Source organism: Ptychodera flava, chromosome 8, assembly GCF_041260155.1.
Source record: "Ptychodera flava strain L36383 chromosome 8, AS_Pfla_20210202, whole genome shotgun sequence".
Classification (NCBI taxonomy): domain Eukaryota; kingdom Metazoa; phylum Hemichordata; class Enteropneusta; family Ptychoderidae; genus Ptychodera; species Ptychodera flava.
The window spans coordinates 6,556,516-6,577,986 of record NC_091935.1 but is presented as its reverse complement, the minus strand read 5'-3'; the positions used below and the strand labels follow the sequence as shown (position 1 = coordinate 6,577,986).

Here is a 21,471-nt window from a genome sequence, read left to right as displayed (position 1 = left end):
CCATAGCATGATGGTTCTGCAACTTTACCTGCAGGTCAATACTCTTCAGTAAAATGGAGAGTCTGTCTGTGAGTTCGGAGAATAGAGGGCGATACTTCGGTTCGGTGGCCCAACATTTACTCATCAAGGCGAACCTGAAAAAAGAACAAGGTGACGTCATAATCCTTCTGAGAGAATCAAGTGTTGTCAAGATCTTGATTTTAGCATTAACCATCACGGTGACCTATAATATCAGGCGAGGAAAATAAATACTTCAATAATCACAATGTCACTGTATGTATATTATCAGAAGTGGAATGGAAATTTGAGGACTTACAGTTCATCAAGCGCAGCAGACGGGTTTTCCAATCGCTGTCCAGCTCTGATTGCTGCCCGGAGATCTTCTAACCGTGTTCCCTCGTATGGAACACGACCTGTTAAGGAAATGCCTTGTCAATGTATGGATATTCTAGCCTTGCTAAGATAAAGGAATACTTGACCACTACACATGAAAACGTCCAAGGTCGATCTTTCACAATTTCGGACTATTTTCGGTTAACTTTAGCCGCGGAAGTGTCTAAATAACTCAGGTACAATTGTTCCAGCGCTATGATATCTAAAGTACTGTAAAATGTCAACTTACCTATCGATATCAACTCCCAAAGAATCACACCAAAAGACCACCTTAAGAAGAAGAATAGAAGAGTCTTTGTTTTAAAGACAATCGCAAAGATCATCGACAACTTTCCAGATCTTTGGATTTACAATTTAGCTGATTGCATAGTACAATACTTACCGGTGACATATATCTTTTATGTAATCATGATATTTAAAAAAAGTCACGTTCAATTGTACCATGAATCATTTAACGATACCCAAACAAACCACGCGACAGAATGTAACAAAAACAAATGAAATTGCAATGACATCAAAAGATCAATAAATGTCTAGATCGATTTGAAGGCGATTCGGTGATCGTTAAATGTACTCACACGTTGCTTTTACCGGTGTAGGTTTTGTAGAAGATTGATTCGTGAGACATCCATCGGATGTCATCTCGACTCTGCAAATAAGAAAAGAGGACATGTGACAAATTTGCATGACAAATTTTAAAACTGAATCATTTCCTTTAAGTTTATCGTGAAGTCACAGTGACATTGCATCAAATATGTCGACGGTGCCTTACATGTTAGCCAACAGAGTACATAATTTCAGATGGACACTACCGAATTACATCTCTGTTGTCCTGGCTTTCTCACACACTTTTATCTGTGTCAGCATTGCAACCAATGCGGTTATGGATCTGCTCCGAACTCAACTTGACAATGGTCTCTGTTGCCCTTTAGTTTTGCAGAGAAAATGTTCGGTAAAGCATGCTACAACAGTTCCAAACGCCACGAATCAGTGTGAGAGTAGAGGACAAAAATACATTAAAAATTGAAAAATAAGTTTTGACCTAAGTAGGAGATGTGTCTTACCTGCGATTCACGTGGCATTGATGCATATCTGTCTTCGTCTGGCAGTGGCAATGCATAGTCTGTAACCCTGGCAACCAGATTGGCGCTAATGATCACATTCCTTGCACCAAGGTGATGATGGACACACTACAACAGAATCGATAGCTTTCTTTTAGAACTTGCACATTGTGGTATCTGAACAACTATATCTCACCTTATATATTGCTTTATTCTAATTGTATGAAACAAATAAATACAACGCACACATGCATCGAGATGTCCTCATTTTATTCGCTGTCAATTTTACTATCATTATATTGTAAAAATTACCAGTTTTCTCTAAAATTCTGGGTCGGATTTCATTAATCATGGTATATAAAATTCATGTTTTCAATATCATTTTTATTCCACCTGTGTTAATCCCACAAAAGTATGGGTTGTTACCCGAGGTTTTATGTGCCTTGATTATTGCTTAAATTACCCCAGTTTGACATGAAACCTGTCAAGTATGATGTGTTATTTGATAGACGGTTCGTTATCCTTTTCACATCGACAGCTTCAGTGACACAGCAACCGACGTGAATCGTGACCACACTTTGTAACAAACTTGCTATGGAAACCATCGTAAGTCATGGCAGAGATTGATGAAACATTGGACTCACTTTAAGAGATGCTAGGTGTCCCATTCCTTTCGATATGTCGATGGCAAAGTCGTAGAGTTGTGGCAAGACCTGTAGAGACAGGTTAAACCCGAGTGATGACTGTCTGACAGGGTCATGGAGTCGATCAAGATTCCTCAACCAAACGTCCAAACGAATGTTCTCCGAATCATCCACAACAATAATAAAAGGACCTGCAAATGGTTTAATATCATCCATCAATGTGATGCTAAAATCGCTGCCATGAATAGATCTGGAAATTGCAGAACCTAACAAGGTCTACAAAGAAGGCATCAACCAAGCAGAGGGCCCAGGAAACAAGTCAAATTATTTAAAAAAGTGATAATTACTGAAAGGTATCTGGCCTTCTAGCTATAGTGTAACGAAAAAAGTCAAGCGCCTCACATGTTGCCCACTACAGCATACTACAGCAATATCACGTTTTTCCATTTGAGGAATATAACTATTTTACGTACAGAGACTGATGTATAATGTACACGCAAACAGAAAGAGATATAAAGCCAGGGGAACAGGCAGCCAGATAGATAACCTTAGATTGATAATCGGAAAGATAAACAGACGGACAGATAAAGACAGATAGATAGATAGATAGATAGATAGATAGATAGATAGATAGATAGATAGATAGATAGATGGGTTGAGGGATGGGTGGATAGACGAATGGGTAGACATATCCGTAGGTAGATAGGGTGGTAGCGTAGAAAGTGTTAAATGTGCACAAACGACTGCAGCGCAGATGAAATATAAATAGCCTCTTACCATTGACAGTACAAGCTCCCACTAGATTTACAATATGCGTGTGTTTACTGACTCTGCTTAAAACGTCTAATTCCTGATGAAGTAATCCCCTGGCGGTGTTGTCATCGTCATCTATGACAAATCAAAAACATAACCTTAGAATAATAATGCTAGGTTTCGTGGAGTGCAAACAGAAACTTCGAGAATTGCAGGGAAATAAGTACAAAGAATGGAGTCGAAGATTTGCTATGAGTTGAGTAAATCATCTTTCCATTCTCGCTTTCTCTGTTCGTTCTGGGAAAGGGGAGTCAAGAGCATTAATCACGTACGAAATTAGGTGAAATCAAAATGTATGAGGATTTTGACAGAATAGTGAAGTAACATCTCGAAGTTTCAATCTTACAGTCAACATCTCGTGGCTCGACTCAGAAGAGTGGAGAAGGTCTTTGGCGCATTCGTTGAATTGTTAAATGTTAACTCAAAACACATCTGGTCAGCAATCTCACCTTGTGACTTTTTCACCCCAACATCAGCCACCTCACCGTAGGATTCCACTTGCCCCTCCCAGAACTCGTCCCCGAATTTACCCGCCGCCAGCACCTTGATAAGGGTGAGTTTGTCTCTGGGTATCTCCCACCAATGGGACTTCGTTTGCTCGATGCTGACAACAGGGTCGTAGCTTTCCACTATCTCGTCCGTCAGTGGGTAGACTGTTTCGACGCCAGAAGGAATGTCAGCCTATAGAAAGCAAGGAAATAAAAAAGAGTGTAAGGATCATTTTCAAACTGAATATTCTTGGAGACATCTTCTGTATTAGATGATACCGAAGTAATGTCGTTTGATTTTAATACTCCGCGGTGGATAAAGACGACAGTTTGGAAATATTTTGTACCACGGTGATTTGAAACGTAATGTCACACAGCATTTTTTGTGCAACAATAAACATGGTGGTATTAAAAGCTTTATCCATGCCTCATGAATATTCATATTGCATGAGACGTATAAAAGTCAAAATTAGTTCCTGGGTAGATGCTGTTCTTTGCACACAAAAGCACCAGTACAGCAGTCAAAGGCATCTCAGAGTTGGACTAATACGCAACGTTTCTGAGGCTTTTAGCCAATTTATTTGTCGACATTTATTGTTCTTTTGATATATTTCCCATCAGCCAATCAGGCAGAAAATAGCCCACGTTTAAATCACAATTTACCACCAATCAGATATATAGCATATTGCAAGAGAGTCCTCTCTTATGTCAGAATAGACAGACAAGCTTGCGGACTTTCCCCGCCTAGTCATCCTTGGGCTACTTTTATTTACTTGCAATTGGTTCGGAATATGCCTCAATAATACTCACACACGTCCATTTCATAATAACAATAGGCTATATGAGGTAAGTGAAAAGGCTTTGAATTTTATATAATCCAACATGAGCGGTGTTGTTGATGGTACACACGTAATCATCGTTCAATATCAATGATTTATTGACAGGTCAAATGTGCAGACTTTACCGATACGAACATCCACAAACCTAAAGGTTTCTCCAATACCATATAGATATTGGTAATCTGGAACCGATGAATTTAAAACGGAGGTAGGAAACGTTAAAATATGAAAGCGAAGCATCTCAAACCTTTATAGCTTCTTCCATGGTCAATGCTTCTTTGTCGGTGCTGTAGCCAGTGTATTTCTTCTTTCGAAGACACACCACCATGCACAGTATGCAGCAGAGAAGGAGTATGAAAACGACGATGACAATGGCCACGATCAGGTAGAACCACCAGTCCATACCTCCCAACAGCGGTGCGGCAACACCTCCACCAGTCTCTGCCATGACGAAAGGTTAACTTTCACGATTAATTATGAAAAGTCAGCTTGATTAACGTGAGTTTATTGTACTGCGTTCGTCCAACAAGAATAAATATTATAATTACGCTTTTATCTATAAAAGAATTCATGTACGAAAAAAATATAATCCACGTGACGTAACATTGATACTGTCCATATATTGTAACAATACGGTATTCATTTGTATAGTAATAGAGGTCGTGGAGGCAGAGGTTCTATTCGACCTATCAAATCAACCTATATCTGTGATAACAATCATTTACGTCACGAGTTCAGTACTCGTCGTAAAATAGTCTAAAACGAACAAATAGATCGATTTCTTTGGAGCATCACCTCACCTTCCGTTGTGAAAAGCTCAAATGGAGTAAAGGACGTTGATCCATCGACGCCGACTACTTCCATCATCACTACATATTGGGAATCCGGTTCCAAGTGAAGCAAGTTCACCGATTCCGTGCCAACTGGCAAAAACGACGTCAACGACCAGGGTTCATTAGCCGTCTTGTCATTAGCCGTCTTGTACCGTATGAAACATCCGGCGATGCCATATGTGTCGTTGAAATACCAGATCACCGTAGCTGAAGTGTCGTGTATGGCGATCACTCTGAGGTAAAACGGCAGGGGAGGAACCAGTGCTGAAATGATAAAGTAGACCATAATATGGTTTTGGTGCCCTAGCAGTATAACATACAGTAGAATTTGAGAAAGATGTACAACAAAAGCCGATGACGACTGATAACTACCAAATAAACCTGGTAAAACGTTAATTTTTCACGGCAATCTCCGAGGAATTGCTTATTTGATCTCCGGTGTCTCTATGTCGAACCTGAAGACTATACCAATTGTGGAATTTATGTCGACCCTAATTTACGATGCCCACCGAACTTTGTCTTTTTAAAAAAATTATAGTTAGAATTTCAACCCGTTTTTCTGTAGCGGTAAAAATTAAAGAAGGAAACCCTTGAATATCATTCAATCTTGGAATGGCTATAGGCGTTATAGAAAACACTGCGACCTCAAGCACAGCCGTGAGAGGGAAAGTGCAATACGAAGCTACGAATATTGGCGGATGGAAAACCCCTCTGAGGGGATTTCGGTCAAGGTCTTGAGTTGAGGGAAATGACGGAACACTAGGACTAAAAGTTCACAATGTGTATCTTGAATCACACACCTGTTGTCTCAAAGAAATACGCTGGAGTGACGGTCACGTCGTCTGAATATTTGTGGAAGTAGATAATACGGAAGATGTATTTGGCTTTTGGATACAGGCCGATCAGTGCCACACTGGTGTTTGGCATGGCTACATACGATGAGTTGTGCCACGTCTCGTTGGAAGTCCTATACTGGACAACAGCGCCGTCTGTGGTCAGGTTGGTATTCAGGTCCCACAGAATGGTGACACTGGAACTGGTGATGTCGTTCACCCTGATGTTAAATGGTGACAATGCACCTACAGACGTACAAAATGTGAGATGTATGTAAGAGTTTGTGGAAGAAACGTCGCTGTATTTGAATGTTTTAAAGAGATAATAACTAGAGAAGCTACCAATTAAAGGATTTGACAAGCTTTGAAACGGCATTTTTCCTGATGTGAAAATAATGAAAGTTATTATTGCCGTCTCAAAAGGGAGACCAAAGAAAGGCACTTTTTCATTTCAGATCTCTTATGCATTAGTTTCTAAAATGCTAAGGAAAACGATGATGTTCGACACAATCATTTCCATAAAATTTCGATGAAAATTTACATAGAGATTGAGCGTCAGGGGAAGGACACTGCCATGATCTGATGGTATTCGACATGCGCCATGATACTTTAAGCGCATCGGCAAGTCACGGCATTTATGGCTGATGCTACCTGGACTAGACATTCGGCGCCGATTGGAAATCAAGTCACAGACATTTTTATCATCGTAAGTGAGATTATTGGTCAATTTCAAGTGCGTATACAGAGTTTGAACGACCACAGTAATGCATTGTGGGATAACAGAAGAATGTCTATCAGCAGTCACTCTACTTATGAGCATATGACTTTTATTCTTATCTTTCACGCAAAGTAAACATTATAGCGACAAACCTGTCGTCATGAAGTTGTAAAACGTTGAAACAGCAGTGCCCTGGTCAGTTGCCACGACAACAAGGCGAAAGGTGTATGGAGTTCCTTCAAGTAGTTGAGACAATACCACGGAGTTGTTTCCGACGGAAACGAAGGATGAGTTCAACCAGACATCACCATCGTAGCTATACTGAACCAATGTGCCGGCAACATTGAGATCAACGTCAAGCTGCCACAAAATTGTAGCCCTTGTATCTGCTATATCAATGACCTTCACGTCGTATGGCAAAGGCAGGCCTATGGATAGACGAATTCGTTGACAGAATTAGCAAAAATCAGAGATTTAAGCTGAAAGACATACATTTCTGTTTTTTTAATAATAGTAAAAACTAGTGTTTAGCGATATAATGGTACCATTATCTGTCCACCTTCAACAGTTTCACCGACTACAGATTCTCCTATACGGGCAGAGAGTCTGCCATTCTGTTCATCCGGTTGTCCATCTCCTTCTCTCTCTCCCCCCCCCCCTCTCTCTCTCTCTCTCTCTCTCTCTCTCTCTCTCACACACACACACACACACACACACACACACACAAATAACGTGTCAACGAGTTACATGATATATACAAGACTGCTGTATTCGGCTGAAAACGAACTAATTGACATTGGAATGAGTAAACCGTCCAATCATGCTCGATTGGTTTTTGGGTCTACTTACTTTCTGTCTGAAATTCCTTCCGCGTACTTTCCGTGGTTCTTCCATCCTCGCCAGTTACTTGTAGTCTGATCTCGTAGTCTGTTCCGGATGACAAGCCCGTCAAAACATACGTCCCACTGGACGGGGGCAGAACGGCAGCATCGACCCAATCGTCATCCTTTGAGTCAGTGGGTCGGTATTGTACGACAACGGACTCCACACCAGTCGTGTCTGGCATAGACCATTCGATTGTAGCACCCCCGGGGCCTACGTCCGAGACATCGATTACGCTCGGCAGTGCCAGAGGTGGAGCAGCTTAAACAAAATGAAAACATATCGACGTTATATTTTGGAATGTATAATACGATACAGGGTTATCATTATCAATGTAGAATTCTCGCACATTTTGATGCATTTATAAATTAAATCACAATTATTACTTCCCTTGCTTGCATTATTAGCAGGGCACTATCAGCGGCACTTGCGCTCAATAATGATATCTCATATGCATTATTGGTAGATATATATTTTCTACCGGGCAGGATGTACAACTAAACAATAACTTACAAAAATTCCATTCATAGGCGACATTTTTGGAATATCGCTAAGAGAACGGAAGAAAGCGATTCAGACCGACAGCCAATCGAGATTCTGAAAACATTGCTTGACAACTAAGAATACCAGCTGATACAACATTTCCGAAACGCAGGAAAGAAAAATTGAACAACTGGGTGACAATGTCTGCACCGCATTGCTAGCCATTCCAACTTCTCATACAGTAGAACTTGTTTTGTAAGACTGTTTCGGCATCTAGACTTCCCTCTAATGTAGATATGATGATTAAAAAACATTAAAAATGAGTAGGTTACCAGAGGTTGATAAGGACGTTGGTTCAGTTACTGCCTCGAAAGCTCCATCCCCGCTAACCACATAATGACGAACGACATAGTTCGTCGCTGCCGTCAGGTTGACAAGCTTGTACGATGTGACTGAAGGACCCAAGACAGTTGAATTCAGCCAAATGACCTCGACGATATCCCTTGCAACACGTTCCCTGTCTTCCCGATGCTGCACGACTAATGATCCAACGTTAGAGTCTGCATCCAGTATCCATGTGACCTCAGCAGAGTCTTGTGTTACGTTCACCATGGTTACGTTACGCGGAAGAAGCATAGCTGAGAAAAGAAAAGTCCAGAATAAACAAAATAATTTTGTCTCAACACTTTATATTATTATAAATTAAGAAATTAAAATACATGAGTAATATCTGTGATACTTTCACGTGATATTATTGTCAAATTCGTGCTGCTTGGTCTCCTTTTCTGTCTACAGCCTAAATACGACGACCTATAGGAGCGATAAGCAACTTGTTGCTTCTAAACCGATGTCAAAAATAGTGTCCCGAGGTGAAAGCAACCACGATGTGGTGCGACGTTTACAAAAAATACTCTATATGAATTCTATGCGACAAAACCTTACAGTAATCCAGTGAAATTCCTCTTGAACTTCGCGGGCTTTGGTGGTACTTTGGACAAGGCCCGGATGTACCATGGCCCTATTGGGTTTTTGAAGTCCCAGGGCTGTTCTGTTTGGAAGATACAAGTCATGCTGAAATCAACTCCATGACCTATTGGGTATTTTTTGCGATTGGAAACCTACCTTCCGTGGTGAATGTTGCCTCCTCCGTTTCGTGATAAATTCCAGCAGTTCCAGCTACCACTGCAAGCTTGTAGACGTAGACAGTATTAGGGGAGAGATTTTCTATGACGAAACTGCCGTCAGGAGCTGCCACATAGGAGGATTTTATCCAGTCGCCAGTGGATTCACTTTCTTTGTGATAAACTATCGCCCCGACGTTACTGTCATCTGTCTCAAACGTCCAAGATAAGGTGGCACTGAATGGCCGAGTTTTAACTTCAATGTCTTTTGGCATCGGTACAGCTGTGCAATCGAGACAATTTTACAGGGTATTAGTTTTTTCTCGCGTACTACAAAATGAACTAATCAACGTGTGAAGTTCTCTTGTGGATATATGAATGTAACAATCACTGACATTTTCCTTGTCAAAAATAACGTAAATCGTGCAATACTAAATAGTTTTTCCCCTTTGCAATCTTGCGAGGGCTGCAAAAACAAGCCTATCTATCTCACGGAAAACGTACATATAAAAATTCACAAAGAGTGGACAACAATACCTGATGTTTGGAATGTTACGATTTCACTGTCCGACGAGGTGCCGTCGTTACCCTGCACCAAAATTCTGACCATGTAAGTAGAGTTTGGTGTTAGCATGTAGAAGGCGTCATTACGAGCAGTGTAAGGTAGTACCGAGCCATTGTTCCACGTGGCACCGTCTTGCTCAAGTTTGTACTGTACAACGATGCTCTGCACACGACTTTCAGTGTCGGATAACTCCCACGTAATCTTTGCTGACGTCACAGAAATTTCTTCAACACGAATATTGATAGCTTTAGGCAATGCTGGACATATTGGACAAGAAAGAGAAAATAAAACATTTCATCAAATATCTGAAGAACACCCTTTGGCCAGAGTTCATTTAGGCCCCGTTCATGGAAATCACTTTAATCGCAGACTTTTCTTGAAAGAAGCACATCAAATATAACTTTTTGGAGGGGTTTAGGGTTAGGGTTAGGGTTATGGTTAGTTTTAATGTTAGCATACTTAAAAGTGTTGTATATCTTACCTGAGAAAAAAAATTGGGCGGGGGCGGGGGGGGGGGGGGCTTAAGGAACTCTTTAATTTCCAAATATAACTTTTGGAGGGGTTTAGGGTTAGGGCAACGAATAGTTTTACGGTTAGCATACTTAAAAGTGTTGTATGTCCTACCTAAGAAACACAATTTGGCGTGGGGGCCTTAAGGAACTCTTTCCCACCCTTTGTCTCTAACCATCACACTATCTTGAGTCTTGCTGCCAAATTTAAGAAAGTGTTGAGTATCTGGTTCAAGTTCGGATAAATTTACTGTGCTTTTATAAAGAAGTGTTACTTTGTTACTTTGGCGTTCAGCCAAATGGAGACGCCTTTGAGGTCACACTCTATGACCTTACGCCTATCAGCGTCATCCATACTGGACAAGATACTGGGAAGTGAAACTGAATTAAATTCACTGTACCAGATTTCTTTGAAAGTAACGCGAGTTCTATACTCTGGAGCGATACTGTGATTTGCAATGTACAAGACAGTGAAGGAAAAGCCAGCAATACATCAGCCTCACCTTGCAGTGTATCAAATTTGGTAGTAGATGTAACTTTGCGATCCACCCCATTCGCTGCTTCAACCATCAGTCGGACACTGTATCCTTTACTCGGTTGTAGACCGGTGAGTGTTGTTGAAGTGACTGGTGGAGCTACTGTCACGTTTTGCCACAGATCGTCACTGTCCGCCTTGTACTGGACAATGACAGTACCTATTTGGTCTGAGTTTGACGGGAAAGTCCACGAAATCGTTGCGCCATCGTCCGTAATGTCGCTGATTTTAACATCGACTGGCAACGGGATACCTAAAGAGACAAGACACATGTGTTTCGAACGAAATGCAACGTCAACATATACGTTCTGCATATCTTTATTATCCCCTGTTAAAATATATTTAGCAATGTTGCTCAACGGCGGAATATGGACAGAAAACGTCAGGATACTTAGTCTTTCATAAATGAAAGGCACTTTCATATGTTAAACATTTCGAAAACTATTCTTCAGACTTTGCAATAAGCAAGTACTATGAAGAGAGATAACTTACACGATGTTTAAATAACTGGCTACACGACCAACAAACTATAAGGAAAAGTTGCCATCAATTGACTGACAAGCTATGTCATCAAATAAAAATGAGCTCACCTTCAGTTGTCATGAATACAACTTCCTCAGAAAAAGCTGTCGTTTCATCAGTATGGACCGACAGCACTCTGACCAAGTAAGTCTGGTTTTCGTAGAGATCAGTGATTGTGAACGATGCGATCAAGGGTAATAATGAAGAAGATGCGTTCTTCCAATCGTCGGTGCTGTCTTTTGGTTTGAATTGAACCACGACGCCATTGAGAACTGTGATGTCATCGATTGACCACGTAACTGTTGCCTGAGAAGCTGTGACATTGATAATCTCAACATTCTGAGCTACTTGGACATCTGGAAGATAACAAAATATAATAGATGTCGTGAACAAATTGACGCACATATTCGAAATATTAAAACATTCCATTTGAAAAAACGAAAACAATTTTGGTGTGATACTTCTCCTTTTGTGATATTTCCTTAGTAACATAGACCTTATTTCAAAGATGAGTACAATAAATCGTAACAACACAGCTATCAAATACAATCTACCAAAATATTACCTGTAAGTGTTGTCAGTGAGAACTGAGGTGTAATACTTGTGTCGGCTCCATTCGGTGCCACGACCATTACGCGGACATTGTATTCTGTACTTGCTTCCAAATCGGAAAGTTTTACTGAAGTGATGGGTGGAACCACTGTCATGTTCTGCCATTTGTCATCAGTGCCCGCCTTGTACTGAACAATAACACTACCTATCAGGTCTGAGTTGGAGGGGTACGTCCAGGAAACTGTTGCGCTATCGTCTGTAATCTCGCTGATTTCAACGTCGAGTGGCAACGGTACACCTGCAGAAGAGAAGATGCACATTTCGTAAAAGAAACTCACTGATAATAGGATCTCCAAATGCATTTTATGGCCTATGTCTTTTTATGTTGTAAAAACAGCTATCAAAAATGCACAATTATTCGTAAATTAACCAATTTCAAAAGTGAGCAAAACATATTTGAATATTATTCATCATGGCCATGCATAGAAAGTTTGAAAGTAAAAGGCTCACCTTCGGTTGATGTGAAGACAACTTCATCAGAAAATGCTGTAGTTTCATCAGTGTGAATAGACAACACTCTTGCAGAGTAAATCCTGTTTTCTATGAGATCGGTGATTGTGAACGATGAGACAGAAGGTGATAAAAGAGATGATGCGTTGCTCCAGTCATCGGCTGTATCTCTCAGCTTGAACTGTACCAGGATGCCATTTAGAACTGTGATGTCATCGATGGACCAGGTGACAGTTGCCTTATTGGCAGTGACGTTAACAACCTTCAGATTTTCAGCAACGGGCACATCTGAGCGATCAGAAATATACCAATAGCAATGTTTTTGTATGTGAATGCAATATTATATATTAGTATATTGATGGCGAAAATGCTGCGATCTGATTGGTCGAGACGCGATAACAACCATGGTATATTGGCGATATACCATGGCAGGCATGCGCACTAGCTCTCAGCTTGAGGAAATTCCTTTTATGACGTTCCACGCCCGAATTTCAATATACTGTTATGATATAACAGCAATAAATCACACCCAGCGACGGTATACCACTCGATTTTGACCATTTCATTTCATATATGCACTCGCTATCGCTCGTGCTTATATGTCGTGAACTGGTCAAAGTCTCGTGGTATACCATCGCTGGGTGTGCTTTATTGCTTAATTATTGCCTGAATACATGGGTTTATGTCCCCGAGAGCAGGTGACGATTTGCCCGACGCCAGGAGGGCAAATTGTCTGCTGCTGCGAGCGTACATAAACCCACGTATTCAGGCAGAAATATTTTTATTACATGCCTCTTCAAAGCTAACGCTATATGACATTTAGTTACATGCAGGGCATTTTCAAATAAATTTACTATAATCGACCAGTATCATACAGAGTTTAACGAAAGTCAAAATAACAGAGCGCGCATGGATATTTTACATCTAGCGCTAAGCGTCTACTTTGACATCGAAAACGTCGAAGGGCTTCAGTGGACCGGGTAGCCATGGGAACCAGTCAGTACATCATTCACAGGCCCGCTAACCCCCCCCCCCGGGATGTTCCTATTCAAATCAATGCACAATTTTGCACCCACATCGAGGCATGTAATAAATCGCGTCTTATGATATTCGCCTTAAATATTTACTTGTGCTGAATATTGCATCTGTTGTCATAACGAATTTCAAAACAACGTGGTGGGGAAGCTGTAAACTGGTTGAATCGATTGTTGATCATAGTGTATGTGACAACGGTTGCTACAGCAATCAATTGCAGCCAAGAAGCCCTTTGTAAAGAGAATCTAGTGTTCTTTTATATAACAAAGTTTGAAAATGGAACAATGCATTTGAAAATTTGAAAATCAATTTCAGTGAGATTCTTCTGATGGAACATTTTGTGATGTTTCTTTAGTTAGGTATAACTCAGTTCAAATATGAGTACAATAATTTTCACTCAAAAAGCTCTGTTATGATGTCTCCTAAAATATTACCTGTAAGCGTTGTTAGTGAGAACTGAGGTGCAATACTTGTGTCGGCTCCATTCGGTGCCACGACCATTACTCGGACATTGTATTCTGTACTTGCTTCCAAATCAGAAAGTTTTACTGAAGTGATGGGTGGAACCACTGTCATGTTCTGCCATTTATCATCAGTGCCCGTCTTGTACTGAACAATAACACTACCTATCAGGTCTGAGTTGGAGGGGTACGTCCGGAAACTGTTGCGCTATTGTCCGTTATCTCGCTGATTTCAACGTCGAGTGGCAACGGGACACCTGCAGAAGAGAAGATGCACATTTCGTAAAAAGAAAGTCACTGATAATAGGATCTACAAATGCATTTTTATGGCCCATGGCTTTTTATGTTTGTAAAAACAGCTATCAAAAATGCACAAGTATTCGTAAATTAACCAATTTCAAAAGTGAACAAAACATATTTGAATATATTATTCATCATGGCCATGCATAAAAAGTATGAAAAAGTAAAAGGCTTACCTTCGGTTGATGTGAATACAACTTCATCAGAAAATGCTGTAGTTTCATCAGTGTGAATAGACAACACTCTTGCAGAGTAAGTCCTGTTTTCGATGAGATCGGTGATTGTGAACGATGAGACAGAAGGTGATAAAAGAGATGATGCGTTGCTCCAGTCATCGGCTGTATCTCTCAGCTTGAACTGTACCAGGATGCCATTTAGAACTGTGATGTCATCGATGGACCAGGTGACAGTTGCCTTATTGGCAGTGACGTTAACAACCTTCAGATTTTCAGCAACGGGCACATCTGAGCGATCAGAAATATACCCATAGCAATGTTTTAGTATGTGAATGCAATATTATATATTATATCATATTAGTATATTCATGGCGGAAATGCTGCGATCTGATTGGTCGAGACGCGATAACAACCATGGTATATTGGCGATATACCATGGCAGGCATGCGCACTAGCTCTCAGCTTGAGGAAATTCATTTTATGACGTTCCACGCCCGAATTTCAATATACTGTTATGATATAATAGCAATAAATCACACCCAGCGACGGTAATACCACTCGATTTTGACCATTTCATTTCATATATGCACTCGCTATCGCTCGTGCTTATATGTCGTGAACTGGTCAAAGTCTCGTGGTATACCATCGCTGGGTGTGCTTTATTGCTTAATTATTGCCTGAATACATGGGTTTATGTCCCCGAGAGCAGGTGACGATTTGCCCGACGCCAGGAGGGCAAATTGTCTGCTGCTGCGAGCGTACATAAACCCACGTATTCAGGCAGAAATATTTTTATTACATGCCTCTTCAAAGCTAACGCTATATGACATTTAGTTACATGCAGGGCATTTTCAAATAAATTTACTATAATCGACCAGTATCATACAGAGTTTAACGAAAGTCAAAATAACAGAGCGCGCATGGATATTTTACATCTAGCGCTAAGCGTCTACTTTGACATCGAAAACGTCGAAGGGCTTCAGTGGACCGGGTAGCCATGGGAACCAGTCAGTACATCATTCACAGGCCCGCTAACCCCCCCCCCCCGGGATGTTCCTATTCAAATCAATGCACAATTTTGCACCCACATCGAGGCATGTAATAAATCGCGTCTTATGATATTCGCCTTAAATATTTACTTGTGCTGAATATTGCATCTGTTGTCATAACGAATTTCAAAACAACGTGGTGGGGAAGCTGTAAACTGGTTGAATCGATTGTTGATCATAGTGTATGTGACAACGGTTGCTACAGCAATCAATTGCAGCCAAAAAGCCCTTTGTGAAGAGAATCTAGTGTTCTTTGTCTTGTATATAAGAAAGTGGGAAAATGGAACATTGCATTTGAAAAATTGAAATCAATTTTGGTGAGAATCTTCTAAGGGGTCACTCTATGATGTTTCTTCATTACATATAACTCACATCAAAGATGAGTACAATAATTTTTAATGAAAAAGCTCTGTTATGATATCTCCCAAAATATTACCTGTAAGCGTTGTCAGTGAGAACTGAGGTGTAATACTTGTGTCGGCTCCATTCGGTGCCACGACCATTACGCGGACATTGTATTCTGTACTTGCTTCCAAATCAGAAAGTTTTACTGAAGTGATGGGTGGAACCACTGTCATGTTCTGCCATTTGTCATCAGTGCCCGTCTTGTACTGAACAATAACACTACCTATCAGGTCTGAGTTGGAGGGGTACGTCCAGGAAACTGTTGCGCTATTGTCCGTTATCTCGCTGATTTCAACGTCGAGTGGCAACGGGACACCTGCAGAAGAGAAGATGCACATTTCGTAAAAAGAAAGTCACTGATAATAGGATCTCCAAATGCATTTTTATGGCCCATGGCTTTTTATGTTGTAAAAACAGCTATCAAAAATGCACAAGTATTCGTAAATTAACCAATTTCAAAAGTGAACAAAACATATTTGAATATATTATTCATCATGGCCATGCATAAAAAGTATGAAAAAGTAAAAGGCTTACCTTCGGTTGATGTGAAGACAACTTCATCAGAAAATGCTGTAGTTTCATCAGTGTGAATAGACAACACTCTTGCAGAGTAAGTCCTGTTTTCGATGAGATCGGTGATTGTGAACGATGAGACAGAAGGTGATAAAAGAGATGATGCGTTGCTCCAGTCATCGGCTGTATCTCTCAGCTTGAACTGTACCAGGATGCCATTTAGAACTGTGATGTCATCGATGGACCAGGTGACAGTTGCCTTATTGGCAGTGACGTTAACAACCTTCAGATTTTCAGCAACGGGCACATCTGAGCGATCAGAAATATACCATAGCAATGTTTTAGTATGTGAATGCAATATTATATATTATATCATATTAGTATATTGATGGCGGAAATGCTGCGATCTGATTGGTCGAGACGTGATAACAACCATGGTATATTGGCGATATACCATGGCAGGCATGCGCGCTAGCTCTCAGCTTGAGGAAATTCCTTTTATGACGTTCCACGCCAGAATTTCAATATACTGTTATGATATAATAGCAATAAATCACACCCAGCGACGGTATACCACTCGATTTTGACCATTTCATTTCATATATGCACTCGCTATCGCTCGTGCATATATGTCGTGAACTGGTCAAAATCTCGTGGTATACCATCGCTGGGTGTGCTTTATTGCTTAATTATTGCCTGAATACATGGGTTTATGTGCCCGAGAGCAGGTGACAATTTGCCCGACGCCAGAAGGGCAAATTGTCTCCTGCTACGAGGGCACATAAACCCACGTATTCAGGCAAAAATATTTTTATTACATGCCTCTTCAAAGCTAACGCTATATGACATTTAGTTACATGCAGGGCATTTTCAAATAAATTTACTATAATCGACCAGTATCATACAGAGTTTAACGAAAGTCAAAATAGCAGAGCGCGCATGGATATTTTACATCTAGAGCTAAGCGTCTACTTTGACATCGAAAACGTCGAAGGGCATCACTGGACCGAGTAACCAAGGGAACCAGTCAGTATATCGTTCACAGGCCCGCTAACCCCCCCGGGATGTTCCTATTCAAATCAATGCACAATTTTGCACCCACATCGAGGCATGTAATAAATCGTGTCTGATGATATTCGCCTTAAATATTTACTTGTGCTGAATATTGCATCTGTTGTCACAACGAATATCATATCAACGTGGTGGGGAAGCTGTAAACTGGTTGACTCGATTGTTGATCATAGTGTATGTGACAACGGTTGCTACAGCAATCAATTGCAGCCAAAAAGTCCTTTGTGAAGAGAATCTAGTGTTCTTTGTCTTGTATATAAGAAAGTGGGAAAATGGATCATTGCATTTGAAAAATTCAAATCAATTTTGGTGAGAATCTTCTAAGGGGTCACTCTATGATGTTTCTTCTTTACATATAACTCACATCAAAGATGAGTACAATAATTTTTGATGAAAAAGCTCTGTTATGATATCTCCCAAAATATTACCTGTAAGCGTTGTCAGTGAGAACTGAGGTGTAATACTTGTGTCGGCTCCATTCGGTGCCACGACCATTACGCGGACATTGTATTCTGTACTTGCTTCCAAATCAGAAAGTTTTACTGAAGTGATGGGTGGAACCACTGTCATGTTCTGCCATTTGTCATCAGTGCCCGTCTTGTACTGAACAATAACACTACCTATCAGGTCTGAGTTGGAGGGGTACGTCCAGGAAACTGTTGCGCTATTGTCCGTTATCTCGCTGATTTGAACGTCGATTGGCAATGGGACACCTGGAAAAGAAAAGATGCACATTCGGCAAAGGAAACTCACTAATAAGAGGTTCTGCAAATGCATTTGTCTCCTATGACTTTTTAATGTTGTAAGAGGAGCTAATGAAAAATGTATGACTATTCGTAACTAACGAACTGAAGAACTGGATAAACCATATTATTTGAATATTATTCATCACGACCATAGAAAGCATGAAGAAAGTAAAACGCTCACCTTCAGTTAATGTGAAGACAACTTCATCAGAAAATGCTGTAGTTTCATCAGTGTGAATAGACAACACTCTTGCAGAGTAAGTCCTGTTTTCGATGAGATCGGTTATTGTGAACGATGAGACAGAAGGTGATAAAAGAGATGATGCGTTGCTCCAGTCATCGGCTGTATCCCTCAGCTTGAACTGTACCACGATGCCATTTAGAACTGTGATGTCATCGATGGACCAGGTGACCGTTGCCTTATTGGCAGTGACGTTAACAACCTTCAGATTTTCAGCAACGGGCACATCTGAGGGACAAGAATAATATCCATAGTAATGTTTTTATAGGTGAATACACTTTATCGTGTCTGATGACGTTCGCCTTAAATATTAAGTTGTGCTGAATATTGCATTTGTTGTCATAATGAATTTTAAAACAACGTTGTGGGGAAGCACTAAACTGCTGGAGTCGATTGTTGATCATAGAGTATGTGACAACCATTACTACAGCAAGTAATTGGAGCCAAAAAGCCCTTTGTAAAGAGAATCTAGTGTTCTTTGTCTTGTTTATATTAAAACAAGGAAAATTGAACATTTCATTTGAAAATGTGATATCAATACTTGTGAGATTTTTGTGAGGGGTCATTTTTGCGATGTTTCTTCAGTTACATATAACTACTTCAGATATGAGTACAATACTTTTTAATCAAACAGCTGTCTTATGATATCTCCCAAAGTATTACCTGTGAGCGTTGTCAGTGAGAACTGAGGTGTAATACTTGTGTCGGCTCCATTCGGTGCCACGACCATTACGCGGACATTGTATTGTGTACTTGCTTCCAAATCAGAAAGTTTTACTGAAGTGATGGGTGGAACCACTGTCATGTTCTGCCATTTATCATCAGTGCCCGTCTTGTACTGAACAATAACACTACCTATCAAGTCTGAGTTGGAGGGGTACGTCCAGGAAACTGTTGCGCTATCGTCCGTTATCTCGCTGATTTCAACGTCGAGTGGCAAAGGGACACCTGCAGAAGAGAAGATGCACATTTGGCAAAGGAAACTCACTGATAATGTGTTCTGCAAATGTATTTTGTCGCCCATGACGTTTAGTGTTGTAAGAGGAGCTATCGAAAAATGCACTACTATTCGTAAATTAACCAACAACACCATTGGAACTAATTTCGGATAATTGGATGGCGGAGAACGCCGACTTAATCTACAAATGTAAGCTCATCTGCTTTCCTTTTTACATAACAGACTTGCTTTGATGAGTAATTTGCAATATTGCAACATTGAGCTATAAGGCACCTAACACTTTGAGAAATTTGAAAAATATGAAAATCCAGTCATCCCAAATTAGTTCTAATCGTGATCCCCTGAAAAACTGGACAAACCATCCTATTTAAATATTATTCATCATGACCATATAAAGCATAAGCATGTTAAAGGCTCACCTTCGGTTGATGTGAATACAACTTCATCAGAAAATGCTGTAGTTTCATCAGTGTGAATAGACAGCACTCTTGCAGAGTAAGCCCTGTTTTCGATGAGATCGGTAATTGTGAACGATGAGACAGAAGGTGATAAAAGAGATGATGCGTTGCTCCAGTCATCGGCTGTATCTCTCAGCTTGAACTGTACCAGGATGCCATTTAGAACTGTGATGTCATCGATGGACCAGGTGACCGTTGCCTTATTGGCAGTGACGTTAACAACCTTCAGATTTTCAGCAACAGGCACATCTGAGGGATAAGAAATATAACCATAGCAATGTTTTTATAGGTGAATACAATTTATCGTGCCTGATGACGTTCGCCTTAAATATGAACTTGTGATGAATATTGCATCTGTTGCCAAAATGAATTTCAAAAGAACGTGATGGGGAAGCAGTAAATGCTGGGGTTAATTGTTGATCATAGTGTATGTGACAACCATTGCTAGAGCAAGTAATTGTAGCCAACAAGCCCTTTTTATAAAGAGAATCTAGTTTTCTTTGTCTTGTATATAAGAAAGTGGGAAAATGGAACATTGCATTTGAAAAATTGAAACGAATTTGTGTGAGAATCTCCTAAGGGGTCACTCCGGGATGTTTCTTCATTACATATAACTCACATCAAAGATGAGTACAATAATTTTTAATGAAAAAACTCTGTTATGATATCTCCCAAAATATTACCTGTAAGCGTTGTCAGTGAGAACTGAGGTGTAATACTTGTGTCGGCTCCATTCGGTGCCACGACCATTACGCGGACATTGTATTGTGTACTTGCTTCCAAATCAGAAAGTTTTACTGAAGTGATGGGTGGAACCACTGTCATGTTCTGCCATTTGTCATCAGTGCCCGTCTTGTACTGAACAATAACACTACCTATCAGGTCTGAGTTGGAGGGGTACGTCCAGGAAACTGTTGCGCTATCGTCTGTAATCTCGCTGATTTCAACGTCGAGTGGCAACGGGACACCTGCAGAAGAGAAGATGCACATTTTGCAGAAGAAACTCACTGATAATAGGATCTCCAAATGCAGTTTGTCGCCTCTGACTTTTTAGAGTTGTAATAGGCGCTACTGAAAAATGTATAACTATTTGTAAATTAACAAACTGAAAAACGGAACACACCATCCTATTTGAATAACATTCATCACCACCATAGAAAGCATGAAAAATGTAAAAGGCTCACCTTCGGTTGATGTAAATACAACTTCATCAGAAAATGCTGTAGTTTCATCAGTGTGAATAGACAACACTCTTGCAGAGTAAGTCCTGTTTTCGATGAGATCGGTTATTGTGAACGATGAGACAGAAGGTGATAAAAGAGATGATGCGTTGCTCCAGTCATCGGCTGTATCTCTCAGCTTGAACTGTACCACGATGCCATTTAGAACTGTGATGTCATCGATGGACCAGTTGACCGTTGCCTTATTGGCAGTGACGTTAACAACCTTCAGATTTCCAGCAACGGGCACATCTGAGGGACAAGAATAATATCCATAGTAATGTTTTTGTATGTGAATGCAATATATCGTGTCTGATGACGTTCGCCTTAAATATTTACTTGTGCTGAATTTTGCACCTGTTGTCATAACGAATTTCAAAACAACGTGGTGGGGTAGCTGTAAATTGGTTGAATCGATTGTTGATCATAGTGTATGTGACAACGGTTGCTACAGCACTCAATTGCAGCCAAAATGCCCTTTGTGAAGAGAATCTAGTGTTCTTTGTCTTGTATATAAGAAAGTGGGAAAATGGAACA

The 21,471-nt window shown here is 40.4% G+C and overlaps 1 protein-coding gene across 1 annotated transcript in view; it reads right to left on the bottom strand.

Annotated features, from left to right (window-relative positions):
* The window catches only part of LOC139139490 (uncharacterized), a 73,320-nt gene that overhangs the window by 13,721 nt on the left and 38,128 nt on the right, over positions 1–21,471 (bottom strand). Inside the window, exons 46-73 of the mRNA XM_070708402.1 lie at positions 20,899–21,186; positions 20,398–20,682; positions 19,676–19,963; positions 18,962–19,246; positions 18,239–18,526; positions 17,740–18,024; positions 16,262–16,549; positions 15,759–16,043; positions 14,274–14,561; positions 11,805–12,089; positions 11,308–11,595; positions 10,686–10,970; positions 9,646–9,930; positions 9,110–9,391; positions 8,320–8,625; positions 7,472–7,765; positions 6,775–7,050; positions 5,872–6,150; positions 5,039–5,335; positions 4,486–4,679; positions 3,361–3,592; positions 2,876–2,986; positions 2,099–2,289; positions 1,458–1,583; positions 972–1,042; positions 623–663; positions 317–413; positions 29–134 (exon numbers count right to left, since the gene is read on the bottom strand). Coding sequence (XP_070564503.1) covers positions 29–134; positions 317–413; positions 623–663; positions 972–1,042; positions 1,458–1,583; positions 2,099–2,289; positions 2,876–2,986; positions 3,361–3,592; positions 4,486–4,679; positions 5,039–5,335; positions 5,872–6,150; positions 6,775–7,050; positions 7,472–7,765; positions 8,320–8,625; positions 9,110–9,391; positions 9,646–9,930; positions 10,686–10,970; positions 11,308–11,595; positions 11,805–12,089; positions 14,274–14,561; positions 15,759–16,043; positions 16,262–16,549; positions 17,740–18,024; positions 18,239–18,526; positions 18,962–19,246; positions 19,676–19,963; positions 20,398–20,682; positions 20,899–21,186 — 6,626 coding nt within the window. The remainder of the gene's footprint in view (positions 1–28; positions 135–316; positions 414–622; positions 664–971; positions 1,043–1,457; positions 1,584–2,098; positions 2,290–2,875; positions 2,987–3,360; positions 3,593–4,485; positions 4,680–5,038; positions 5,336–5,871; positions 6,151–6,774; positions 7,051–7,471; positions 7,766–8,319; positions 8,626–9,109; positions 9,392–9,645; positions 9,931–10,685; positions 10,971–11,307; positions 11,596–11,804; positions 12,090–14,273; positions 14,562–15,758; positions 16,044–16,261; positions 16,550–17,739; positions 18,025–18,238; positions 18,527–18,961; positions 19,247–19,675; positions 19,964–20,397; positions 20,683–20,898; positions 21,187–21,471) is intronic.